The 14,099-nt window shown below is 36.5% G+C and overlaps 1 protein-coding gene across 3 annotated transcripts in view; it reads right to left on the bottom strand.

Moving 5' to 3' along the window:
- The window catches only part of B4GALT6 (beta-1,4-galactosyltransferase 6), a 30,727-nt gene that overhangs the window by 13,877 nt on the left and 2,751 nt on the right, over window positions 1–14,099 (bottom strand). Inside the window, exons 1-3 of one of the 3 annotated variants that reach the window (XM_077783798.1) lie at window positions 4,590–4,786; window positions 1,153–1,269; window positions 675–788 (exon numbers count right to left, since the gene is read on the bottom strand). In XM_077783798.1, coding sequence (XP_077639924.1) covers window positions 675–788; window positions 1,153–1,252 — 214 coding nt within the window. In that variant the 5' untranslated portion in view covers window positions 1,253–1,269; window positions 4,590–4,786. Of the gene's footprint in view, window positions 1–674; window positions 789–1,152; window positions 1,270–4,589; window positions 4,787–14,099 lie in introns of those variants that run through there. The other 2 variants (XM_077783794.1, XM_021525733.3) reach the window with 2 other exon arrangements.

Below are 14,099 nucleotides of genomic sequence, written 5' to 3'. Positions count from 1 at the left end.
TATGATTTAGTTTCATAAGCAACAGCAACTGATCTATACTTTTGGCTCCATATCTGTATATTTAAAATATAAAACAAAGCTTAGAATCTGACATTATTGAAAAGAAACACAGGTAACATGCACTGTTTCCATTTTCTTCAACAGATAAGCTCAGTTGAGGTTTTTAAAAGTTATAATGGAATCTAGATTATCCTAATAAAATCCACTCATTTTCTTTGAAGAAAAATTGATCAGAATTCAGTTCAGCTGCCAGCAACATTTTCTGGTATGATATGGATCTGAACTGCTATATTAGATATTTAATTAATTGCTCATGCTGAATGACAGCCCACAGATTAAGTCAGGTGTCTAAAAGACAAGAGGTTAGAATTCTGCAATGCATCACAAATAACTTCAGAAACTATGTGAAATTTTCTCTCTTACAAATCAGTAGTTCAATTATTTGATTTAAAATTAGTAAAGTTGATTAGTAAAGAAACCAAAACTTCATTAACACATTAGTTACAGGCAAACTTCTGCTAAGCATCATTATGCATTACCAGACTTACTTTATTCATTAATTTCTGTTACATACTTAGACTCCTTACAATTATATTTTATATTAAAATAACTCTGTTTTGTTTAAAATACAATTTAATTTACTAGATGAACATTAAAATCAGTTTAAAACTTACTCATGTAAGGCAGCTTCTCTGGACAAGGCTGGTAAGGAGAGTAGGTGAAGTTCTCTGGAAGATACATTGTTGTTTGAGCAACATAGTCACTAGAATTGTTTCCTTCAGGATAATCTTAAAAGGAAGAATTGATTTTCATAAAAACCTATGTTATCTACTGAAATTGTAATATATCATCATGCAGGTGAGAACATTAATTTTTAGTTAACAAATTCCTAGCAGCATGATTTAAAAAGCATTTTATTGCTCTAGAGGAATAATAATTAAATTTAAGTATCATTGTTACAGCTAATACAAATATTTCTTACTGAAGTGAACTGATAAATATTAACTATTTTACCTAGATTCCAATTTCAGAAAAGTAGGATTTGGGTCTAAGTTTTAATAATCAAGCTATGTCATTAACGATTGCCTTTTTTAAAGTTTTTTTTTTTTTAAAAAAAAAAAGTCTTAAAAATTAAATAAGAAATATTCTTACCTGTGCCATTCAGTGTAGTATTTTTGTTAGTGTACAGTCTTATCATATGTCCTATTGTTTTTACATTTTCTCTCAACATTATACCACGAGCTTGCACCATAAATAGATATGTGTTTGCTGATAAAACAAAAAGCAATTTTGAAGTTGTATTAAAATAATGTATTTCCAAATTATTCTAACATACATCTACAATGTGTTCAATATTTTTTACTGTGTCTGAATCCATGGCCAGTGAACAGTAATTTTTTGAGATGAAGGTCCACACAATGAAACCTAACAGCAAGAATAGAAAATAATAAAATGGATTCATAACCATGGCTCTATTCAAATCGAAAAATTACAGATTGCCAATAGATATTTTATATGACACTTTCATTTCTCTTTAACTAACAAAAAGCAACTGAGTGACAAGTAAATTTAATTTACCAATAAAAACAATTTCAAATGTAGATATATACCTCATATATAGAGCTACAAAAACATCACCGAAACATAGGACAAAAAAAAGTCTAGAAAATCTTTTAGACCCACATAATGGTCCCTTTTTAATGCACTAGTTAACACAACTTCCAGACAAAATATACTGTTATTCATTCACTCCAAACAGCTGCTTTGTTATACAACTGTTACAAATCTCTGCCAATCTCAAAGTATTAATGTTTTATAATTATACATGAAATATTTATTATAGGCATCAAGGGTGAGTAAATCAACATTCTGAGTAATTAAGTGACTCAGTAACTACAACAACATAAAATATTTCTCTGTCTCAGTCTTGCACCCAAAACCCCAAATATGATCTCAAGACATTTCTTTGTATTCAACAGAAGTTAGTAAGGTAGAATTGAAGCTGCATTTGTATCTGAGTGAGCAAATGTCTACCAAGGACTCAAAGAGCTAAAAAAAATATTGCAAAAGGAAGGACAAATTCCTTTACAGAAGGCAGCAAAGGGTCAAAGGGATAATCTGTCACTTCACCTACATTAAGCACCCAGTCTGGGGGATACTTGGCTCCCTGTCACTAGGAACCACCCTAACAACAAAAAAATGCTCTGCATCTTTGCGGGAAGAAATAAACATACCAGGGATGAAAAATAAGCAAAGAGATTAAAAAGAAATTAAAAAATGATCACAGGAACTCCATCAGATGACCCAGCACCAGTGGTATGACACAAGTAACTCCAGATCAACCAATAATTTCTTATGGCCCAACACAGAGTCCAGAGCTACTGAGAGCTGTGTATAAGGGACTGGGGGCATTTCCAGAAGAAAACACAGTGATTAATTCTACCACAATAGCAAACAATACTACCAACACCTACAGACATAAACACATCAGCATAATCTTTCAAAGAATAGTATTTCAAAGTCCTACAATAATGTCTTCATTTTTAAATAAATGAAGTTTTCAAAGAACTCCTTATTAAAACAAGCAATATTGACAGCTAAAAGAGAGGCTCTGAACATGCCAGGTGCCTCACATGGTATGTAATTCTCAAACCCTTGGCCAGCATGACTAGCTGCATGTGTTAACAAGAGTTTGCATGACTGTAAAAGTTACTCAGCTGCTACAATCCTGAAGTTGTCTCAACACTTTCTGGCCACCAAAACAGAAGCAAAACAAAATAAAAAAAAGGTACAAGGTACAACCTTGACCTGTCAACAGGTAGGAAGTCCCCCAGAAGAAAGATTCTTACCAGGATTCAAGACAACAGATAACATTCAGATTTCCTTACACGAAAATTTCTCGAAATTTTAACCCAATTGATGTAAAGTAACATACTGTGGTTCCAATTGTTTCATTCCATTTGTAGTTTTCCATTCAGATACTGGGATTTTTAGGGTGTCTGTACTAAGAATTTCAAGGAATCTGTACAATTTGTGAATTCATATATGAAGTTACATACTCAAGAAAACTTCTCTTTTTGGAATCAAAATAAAGGCAATTTGATCTGTTCCTCCAAGAACAACCATCTATCTTCAAACAAACAACTTCAAAATTCAAGGTTTTCCTGAAAGTAAAGCCATGTGTATATTTACATTCCAAATAGGACAAAAATTCTTAACTAACAAAAAATTTCTTTCTTCAAACTTTCATATATTTTAAATTGGTATCATCTTTTCCCCCAAATAAGTTTTTTTCTCCCATAGGTACAACTCTTCTCTTCAATATCTTCCTATTCCAACAATAAAATAAAGTGGGTTTTTTAATATAAATCCGTTAGTAAATACTGATTTCAGAGCTAATCTCTGGAAGACTGTGTGCTTTATTCTTCTTTTTAATGTGATACCAAAAGCTAAAGTCACTTGAATTTTTAACTCTGCAAAAGGTTTATAGAGCTTTCAGCAGGTTTATAGAAGGATAACCTCAATTCACATAAACCAAGTGTGGTAGGTTGATGTGGCTAACAGCTAAGTCCCCACCCAGTTGCTTGCTCACTCCCCTGAAGTGAGATGGAGGAAATAATAAGAAGGGGAAAAGTCTTAGCAACCTGATATAGTAAAGAACTGAGTAAGAATTTTCAAACAAGTCCACAAAAAAACCAAGAGGCCATGTAAATGTTCTCAATTTTTATGGGAAATGTTATTGCAGTCCAGATAATATAGACATAAACCTTGGAAAAGCAAGATTTTCTGCAAAAGCACCTATATCTTCCCTTTAGTGAAGCAGTTACCCCTTCTGACACAGAGGAAAAAACACAAACACACAAGACCTTTGTGAAACTTAGAAAAAGCATTTGTTTAAAAAATAGACATAATTATAAAAAAAAAAAATCCAACCAGGTAAAGTCTGCTGCCACCTTGGCTTAAGTATGCAAGAGCTGTTCTTGCTGCCAGGAAGATCCAACCTTGCCATGTTTTTATTGAGTAATTCCTGTAGCCTACCTCCTCTTTCTTACTGAGCTGCTTGTCAACTCACTATCCAACTCTACACAAACACATCAGGAATGAAACATTCTCCTTTCTGGGCCGTCTTTTTCCCCACTCACTACCTGGCTCTCCAGCACAATCACAGTTACAAGGAGTACAGTCTGCTCAGTTTATTCCACTATCATTCAGCAGCTGCTTAGGTAGCAGCAGATGCTTGAGCAGCCAATTAAGTCAGAAGCTAAAACATCAGGCAAAAATCAAAGATATTAATGTAGTCCTAAAAATAAATCTCATCTACTGGCACAGGTTTGTTGGCAAAGTCCTGTGACACAGAGTGCAGTTCACGCATCACGTCAACCAGCAGCAACAGCAACAAAGTATTCAACCCACACAGGCCGAAACAGCAACAGAGAAACACAGCTTTTCTTCCAGTGGGGTGGGGGATGACTGAATGCCAAACGCAGCCAGATAAACTACAGAAGTTTCCTGATGTGCCCTGATGGCAACTTTCTGCCACAAGTGCCAGAATCAGTGAGGGGAAGTGATCTGCAGAACCTCATACTTACCAAGGAGGAGGGGTGCGCTGGGGATATGAAGATCAAAGGCAGCCTTGGCTGCAAAGATCACGGGATGGTGGAGTTCAGGATCCACGGGACAGGAAGATGCAAAAAAAAGCTCACAACCCTGGACTTCAAGTGAGCAGACTTTGGCCTCTTCAAATATATGTGTGATGGAGTCCCATGGGATAAAGCCCTCAGGTGAAGGTAGGGGCAAGAAAGCTGGTTAATATTCAAGGATAATCTTCAATTCAATCTTCAATCTTATGAGAGATCCATCTCCAATGACTATGGAAACAGGTCAAATGCCAGGAGGCCCCCATGGATGAACAAGGACCTCTTGTGAAAAAAATCAAATGCAAAAAAAATGTAGTGGGGAGGAAGCAACCACAGGGAATGCAGGAGGAATACAGAAAAAATACATGAGCATCCAGGGATGCAGTTAGGAAATCTAAAGCCCAAATGGAACTGAGTCTGGCCAGGGATGTCAGACAACAGGAAGCATTTCCATAAGTACAAAGATGACAAGAAGAACACACAGGATAACATGAACCCACTGCTCAATATGAAAGACACAGATAAGTCTACAATACTGAATATCACCTTTTCTCAGTCTTTATTAACAGACCAGTCTGGAGCAAGGAAGTCATACTCTTGCCCTTGGTGGAAGACTTAAGCAAACATGCACAGGTTAAGCCAGTGGGCCCCTATGGGATGTACCAAGTGCTAAGGGAGATAGCAGACGTCATTGCATAGCCACTGCTAACCATATTTGATCAATCATGATGAGTGGAAGAAGTGCCTGAGGACTAGAGGAAAGCAAATATCATTGCTATCTTCAAGAAGGTAGACCCAGAGAAGTAAGTACAGGCCGATCAGCCTCATCCTGATCCCAGGAAAGGTGATGGAAACCATTCTTCAGGTACATAAATGAAAAGAAAATCAGAAAATCATCAGAAACAGTCAACTAATTGGGTAACCTTCTCTGATGAAATATAGATCAGGAAAGAGCAGGGGGCATTGTCTGCCAGGATTTCAGTAAGACTTTTCACAATGTATCCCATAAGACTGTCATAGACAAACTGTTGATGTACAGGCTGGTTAAGCAAATGGTGAGCTGGATCAAAAGCTGACTGACCAAGCCCAAAGGGTGAGGTCAGTGACCAGTGATGTAGCCCAGGGGTCAATACCAGGTTCATTCCTGTTTAACACCTCCATTAATTATCTGGATGACAGGCAGAACATACCCTCACAAAGTTTATTTATGACATAAAAATGGGGTAAGTAGCTGATATGCCAAAGGGCCACGCTGCCATCCAGAGGTACCCCAGCAGGCTGGAGAAATGTGCTGACACGAACTTTATGAAGTTCACAAGGAACAGGGCAAATTTCTGCATTTGGGGAGGAAGAACCCCAGATGCCAAAATATGCTTAGGGGCATCCAAGTGGAAAGCAGCTTGACAGAAGAGGCTCATTGGAGGTCCTGGTGGATATCTAGAGGAACACGAGCCAGCAATGTGCTGCAAAGAAGGCCTACAGCATCTTAGGATACATTAGGAAGAATGCTGCCAGCAGGTCAAGGTGATCCTTCGCAGCCTTCACTCAGCACTGTTCAAGCCACACCTGGTGTACTGTCCAGTTCTGAGCTCCACAGAAGAACAAAGAACATGGACATCCTGGAGAACATCCAACACCAGGCCATGAAGAAGACAAAGGGACTGAAGCATTGCTCCTATGAGGAACAGCTGAGAAAGCAAGGATTGTTGAGCCCAAAAGAGAAGGCTCAGGGGGTCACATTAATGTGTACAAAGGGCGGATGCATTTGTACACAATGTATACAAGGGAAGGTGCAAAAAGAGACACAGTCAGCCACTTTTCAGTGGCGCTCAGGGACAGAACCACAGGCAGTGGGCACAAATTGAAACACAGGATATTCCACCTGAACACCAGGAAACGCTCCTATACTGTAATGGGGATGGAGCACCGGCACAAGTTGCTCACAGTGGTTGTGAGAAAGAATCAGAAATATTCTAAAGCCTTCTGGACACAGTCCTGAGCAACTGGCTCCAGATGGCACTTCTTCAGTAGGAAGGTTGGACTAGATAATCTCCAGAGATCCCTTCCAACCTCAACTAATCTGTGATTTTTCGTCTACTTTTGTCTTTCTGCATTTGTACCAACCATCGCTGTCACAGTGCAAGGCAAAGCACAAACCGGGAATGCAAAATTTCACACGTAACCAATGACAACATCTAATAATGTATCCACCTAGAAGCAATTTTATTTGTAGTCTTCTTATTTCACTGCACATGGTCCATAAGTAAGAGAATTTCTGGCTCCAGAAACATAGAATCCAGGCTGTCACACAGCTTACAGGTTAATCAGATGGAAAGTGCAGTGAGGAATATAAAACAACACACACACACATAGTACACCTTGGAATCAATACTATGCTCAGTGTTCCATCTCAAGCAACTGCAAGTGTGAGCTCAGAGCTCATAACTAATTCAGATGAAGTTTTCCTATCAATTGATCCAGATCTGCATCAGCAATCATGAACACACAGCCACATGTCAGTAATCAAAAGTCCCGGTTTTAGGGCATAATTTAAAACTCATTCTGATAACACGCATTAGGGCATTAAAGGGATCATCCTGTATTTCAGAGGACATATTAAAAGTATCAGATGAATCATTTTTTGTCTCGAATTTTTATAGCTCACTAGTTATTAATAGTTTTATGCGCTAGACTGTTGGGGGGGCAATGCATTAATTCCAAAAGTATAAAAAAAATCCATAAAAATGGCTCAGTGTTTTATATCAGGTGGCTTTTTGTTATTTAAGTATTCACTTGAAGACTATTTACCCCTTTTTTAAAAGAAAATTATATCATTCACAGATCACTCTCCATTAGGGAATCAAGCTCCTTCCGAGCAGTACAAAAATCAAAGCACTTCTTACAATACTGCATTAGTTTATCATCCCACATCTTCACAGGAAGCGAAGCACAAGGAAAAGCACAAGACTCATTTTTAAATAGAAACTTAGTAAGTTATCATGCTGTACTCATACACCAAAGCAGAGCCAAAAAAATATGCCACGCACTTAGAAGAAATCAATGTAGTAAAATATGCAACAGAAGAAGTGAAGTTGAAACTGGGTCGGTGACTGACATTCTGAACAGGACTAGGAAGTTAGTTATGTGATTACTTTAAAAATATAGAAAAGCATTAATTATTACTCAAAATTATTTTTAAATGCCGAACAAAAGATGAACAATCTTGGAGGTCACAAATTTGATTTTAAAATGCAGCTTTTATTCTGCCAAAGCAAAACCAGAAAACTAAGGCCAAACAAACCCAAAAACATGGAAGAAAGAATTATGTCAAGAATATTTTGAAAGCAATTAATAAAAAGTTAACATGCCCAGATCTTAAAGAAAAAAGATGATGCTCTATCATCAGAGCAGTTATAGCAACATTATACACTTATCTTTCCAGGGAAAAAAAATTGCTTCATTGACAACCCATGGATTCTGCAAGATTCAAATGCAGTAAATATGGCTTTACAGAGAATAGGTCTTGACAATTCACCATTGCCCTTGAAGTTACTCATCTGCTAGTCAAGACCTGTTTTCATGGGACTTCTGAAAAGCACATTTAACATATTGCATAAAAATTGGTCTGGATTCAAACAGGTTAACAGAAAGTTCTCCTCTAGTAATTGTAAATGGGGAATCATCTCATGGGGGCATTTCTAGAACAAGTCCCCCATGGATCTTGTCTTATCTCAAAGTTATGTGATATTGTTCTCAGCAATACTAGAATTAGAAATATATTACTGGCAGAGTTCATGCATAGCAAATTAACACAGAAGTGTTAAAGATTAAATTCTATGATTAATCTAAATATACAGTAAATAGAAGTCAGTTGAAATTGCTTATGAAATATCACAGTTACAATTCTAGGAGCTAGAATATTTTCTGCAGGATAATGACTTTAGTCTGTGAAACTGATCCACTAAACAATTTAGCTGTGAAGGACAATACCCGAAGTAAGATAAGACTGCTGTAAACTGGTTCCTATTCAAAAATCAACAACAAACATCAATAAATACTATTGCAAGTGTTCAAATTCCTTACCATTGTATTTAACAGATTTGTTGTTAATCAGAAGTTGTTTCTAAAACAGATACAACAGCATTAAAAAAAAAGAAAAAAACTGTATATCTTGAAATATATTTTTACTTGATTTGTTTTTCAATATTCAATAGAGTTTGTGCACTATTTGTAAAATAATAATAAATCAATTCTTATTTCACAGGGATAGTGAAACTGCATTTGAGTCTGTATATGTATATCTACTTATAAGAAAAATATCTTAGAAAGACATAAATCACCTCAATCTGTTGAAAAAATCAAAAGCTACCAATGTTTCCGGTGGCTAACAGTGATCATTCAAATGGCACAGATGGGCAAATCTTTGTCAGCTGCAACAGAGTAACTTCAAAATTGGTTTGTTAATACTTCAGACAACCTCTGTATATTCACTGCAACAATGGATATGCCAAATGGATGAGTTCACTTACTGTAAGTCTGAGGAATTGGATAAATGTCAGTTCACTGTTTATTGGGAAACAGTAAATGAGGGGATCTCCATTTACAGTGAAAAAAATTGAATCAAGATTTCTTTCCCTAGCAGTAATTTTAAGCATGATAAAGGATAAAGTGTTCAGTAAAATTTCTAACATATTTGATACTACTCTATCCTCTCAGGCTATTAGTTGATTATACAGTAAGCTGTAGAATAATTCTATAAATGCACAATGAACTGAAGGTAAAGAAGGACAAACAAATCTAAGAAAGTGAAATGACCATTGGCAATACCTTGCAGAAAAGCATTTTTTATATTTTGTCTGAAAAATATAAAAGTCCTGGAACCAATCTCTGCACTGTGCTCACAAAAATCTAGCGCTGGATCCCACACATGCTGCTCCCCATAATATGATTGCATAATTTGAATACAAATGATTACCTAAGAGTAAGAGCTATAGAAAAGCAAGAAAAATAGTCACTTGTAAAAATAGTCTTATTAACCAAAAACCAGTAGATAAGCTATCTTTCACCACAGATAGATGTGAAAATGGTTAAAGCTTTGGCTCTGTCAGTAAGGCAATAAATGTCCCCAGGGTATGCAATCTCTCCTTCACAACCTATGAGAAGAATGCATTCAAATATCTGGCTGGCTTAAGTGAAAACTCATTTCACATGAGGTCTCATAATTACTTTGTGCTTGTGAAGTTAGTTGCACACCATAAGTACCTGGGTTTTTTCTGTTTTCTGACTTAGAACAACATCACAAAATGAATACTGGTTGAAATCTTATGTAGGCAAGTTCCTTGACTATAGACAAGTAATGCCTAAGGGCTTTAGGAAAGCTATAAAATAAAAAATGCAGAACAACTGATTCAGAAATAAATATTCATGTTTAGTCAAAGTTAATCTGTTGGTAAAAGTGAAAGACAGTCATGAATGACAGGACTACAATAATTGATTCAGCATCAGGTGCTAGGAATGATTGTGCTGGGCCAACATCATGGGAAAGTCTTTGCAACTCTCAGACCAAGGCAGAAAATGTACCCATGATACAGCCCGAGTTCAGTGGGTTCAAGGAGCTCAAGCGCTTAGTCAAAATGCTGAGGAACATTCAATCACTGGAAATCAGAGATCAAGCAAAGTGTTTAAACCTCCATTTCCCCTTTGCACAAGAGAAAAGGGAAAGTCCCCATTAATCAGAAAACAAACTACAATTTCATTGGTAAAGAATTTGGTGATAATGATAACATGAAAAACCACAATGCAAGCAAGAAGAAGACCTCTGCAGCTAATGAAAGTACTCCTGCTCCAAATGAAGCCTTTAATAACAGGTGAACTTTAATAATGGAATATAGCTCAAAATAGCTCCCAAACAACAACCAGCTCTGTAGTACAGGCATTTCCCTGCAGAAATTATGAAACAATGGGACAGACAAGAAACTTTTAAGAGACCCATGAGAATAATTTATTTCTTTCCCTAGAAAGAAATAAAAAGACAATAACAGGGAAAGAAAAATACAAACATGAACGTCTACCACACCTTGCAAAAGTCATCAGCCTTTTATCAGATACTTCCACAAAGCATGAGAAACAAGCAAGTTGTATTAGTCCTATTTCACTGCAGCCCTTGAGCTGCAGTAAACCTATACACAGGCTCTATTACAAAACCCTCAGACAAGCTATTACCAGCTACCTACCATTGCGGCAAACATGGTCAACAGTATCCTGCCCTGTACTGGCAACAGTATAACCAGCACATCCATAGAGCAACTGTTGTCTCTTCAGCAGCTTGTGAAATTGTACTTGGGGTACCATGTCCACTTTGACCATCCCAGTAGGAGCCAAACATTAATACCAGAACAAGCCCAGACGAAACTTTCCAAAGTTGAGCATATTACGAACAAGCAGAAACTAAAATAAATGGGTTTGTTCAGTGTTAAATAGAAATGGCTAAGAGAAGCATGCATTTTATTTTTGCTGTCTTCAGCAATATAGTATTCTTGTACAGAGAAGACTAAATTGAATATTTGAAAGTACTCAGTGAAAAGACACAAGGCAATGAACATAAGGTGGGATATTATGATTACATATCACAATTTTCTCACATTTGTCTGACACTGGAACAGTTTCTCAGAGAGACAGCAAAATCTTCATCCCTGGATCTATTCAAAACACAAGTGGACACAACCCTGAGCAACTTGATCCAGTAGGATCTGCTTTCAGCAGGAGGTTGGATCAGGTGACTTCCAGGTACCCCTGCCAATCTAAATTATTCTGTAATCAAACAGCAAGTCTTCAGAAATGCCATGACTACTACAGATGCCAGGAACAAAGAATACCAGCACAAAGGCTGTACCCACATTTATGGGCTCAGCACCTGAAAGCAATGATAAGCTTTTATCTTGCTGATAGCATTTCCAACACTCTTCTCCATTTCTGCACAAGTTCAAAATGGAGTGATATCATTCTTCCTATTAAGAAACCTAGTAACAGAACAAGAAACAGATCTATATAAAATTGTAAGCTAAAACCAATAGAGATGATTCCAAGTTTCATGCAGGTTGCATGGCTGCATGTTGGTTAGGACTGACAAAAAAGTAAAAAAAACTAGCAAGATTTTAATAAAAGATGGAGAAGACCATAAGAGAGAAAACATTAGCTGCTTTTTCCTCTTCAAACTCATTTCACCCTTCGGGTTTCTTAGTTACTGATGTCAAAGGAGACTGCATCTTCTTTGATCACTGCACTGTTTCATAACCAGTTCTTACTTGAACTGCATAGGTCATTGCATCCAAGGTAGACAAGCTAGAATCACAGAATAAGCTGAGCTGGAAAGGTCTCATCAGGATCATCGAGTGCAACTACTGACCCTGCACAGGACCCTCCAAGAACGTCACCATGTGCCTGAGAATGTTGTCCAAACACTTCTTGAATCCTGTCAGGCCTGATGCTGTGACCTCTTCCCTGGAGAGCCTGTTCCAGTACTCAAGCACTCTGGCTGAAAAACTAGACTGCAATTGACTACAATATGGAGAACTCTAAGATACTCTTCCTCCTAATCTGGCAAAAGTTCTCTGCTGCAACAAGACAGAAAGGAATAACCCAGGGATGAATAAGAAATCATTTTCTGAGATCTGTTATGTCGTCCAATGTAATTTCAGTTATATGCTGAAAACAAACTGGAAAAACAGGAAAAAAATGAAAAAATTTTTTCTCTTGCAATACTCAGATTGGTTTGGTAGTGAAATCAGACCAGCAAATGCTCTCCCTTGGTCACCACTGCCTTGTTAATTTGTCTTATTCTCCTAATCTTTGGATCCTTTCCACAATGTAAACTCAAACCTACACATGGGTTCTGGATAACTGTCAGGACCAGGCATAGATTATTTGAGTCCCTTTTATTACTACTTTTATCTATAATACTGAAAAAAATCCCCATGTTTGTGTCAAATATTCTTGCTCTCAGCTAGCTTCTTCAGCTTTTAACTAATGCATGAATATTTGCAACTTTCAGTGAAGTTTCAGAATCATAGGCTATTAATTCAAGATCAGAAATTTCAGTTTCTGCTTTTACCAGAGGAGCACAAAATGAAATACTGTCATAAAAGTGGTCATTCTGGAGAAGCAGCACCTCTTATTTGCTTGCATTGAATATCTGAGACTATCACACAGAAGTGTCATTAAACATTTAAATGAAATTTTAAAATTTTAAATATTTAATATGTTTTGGACCATTTTTACTTGCTATCCTATCCATTAAGGTTTTCCCTCTGTAACATCCACTGAATTAAACAGGAAAAATTATAATTACAAAAATAGTTGTCTTCTCTAATTAATAGTTAGAAATCAATCTGCTCTTGTGTTTCAGCTCCTCTATCAAAAGACTACAAGGGTGCTGAGGTAGGGTTGCAATCACCTCTACCTAATCCAATCATCTGTGCCTACAGAAAAGTCAAAAGCAGGCATGTGAACAATCCCAATACAGTGTATGAATCCTCCTTAAAGATTTAAACCCTATAATTTTTTTGTATTATTTGCAGTACTATATGTCTTCATCTCAAAACACAGAACCATGTGTGAAAACATGAAAATGTGGTTTTCCTCCCCTCATATTCTGAAATACATGGAATAATGAAAGCTTCTATTTCCCAAAGAACTAACATGGTGAGACAACAAAACAACAATAATATCTGTCATTATCATAATAATTGGCAATATCTGTAATATGGTAATATGGCAATATCTGTAATTATAGTGCAAATGAAAAGTTTTAAAATTAGACATATAATTATATAATTTTATACCTTAAAATAAGTAATTAAGATTTCTTTCCTCTAAACAAATTGTCAATACTACAAGTTGACTTAAACTCTATTTGTTACAAAATTTGCTGTTTCATTAAAAAAAAATAAACAGTAACTTTATTTTCTAAATAGTTTTAAGGATAGGAATATGATACTGACCTCTTTGAGAATCCTTCCAGTGTTAAGGGCTTACATGTGCAGATGTCTTTTCCCTTTGGTAAGCCATGAATTGCTTACTAAGGGGGACTCCCACTCCATTAGCCCTTAAGAATTCAAAATTTCAATTGACTTTGACATCTCACAAAACCATTCTGCTGCATAACTCACTTATTTTTCCTTTCCCATCTTCCACTACACTGCTGCTCCATAAAACATTCGGGATTCCAACTTCTCCCTCTCTTTTCAGTTTCTCTGACTATTATAAAGAGAAGCCAGCCACGGAGGAGCTCCAGTTCCCTACAACACAATTAGAATATTCTTCCTCTCTGACATTGTGTCTTTTAGCTTGTTGAGGAAGAAAATGTTCTGGTGAACATTTTCAGTAAAACATATCTGTGTGCATAAATTACGACAGATCCCAAACAGTTATGATTTAGCTGCAGAATATATTTCATGAAAAGCT

The sequence above is a fragment of the Lonchura striata genome, chromosome 1 (genome assembly GCF_046129695.1).
Source record: "Lonchura striata isolate bLonStr1 chromosome 1, bLonStr1.mat, whole genome shotgun sequence".
Lineage (NCBI taxonomy): Eukaryota > Metazoa > Chordata > Aves > Passeriformes > Estrildidae > Lonchura > Lonchura striata.
Note: the sequence above shows the minus strand (reverse complement) of the source record. Positions and strands in the feature narration are given on the sequence as shown.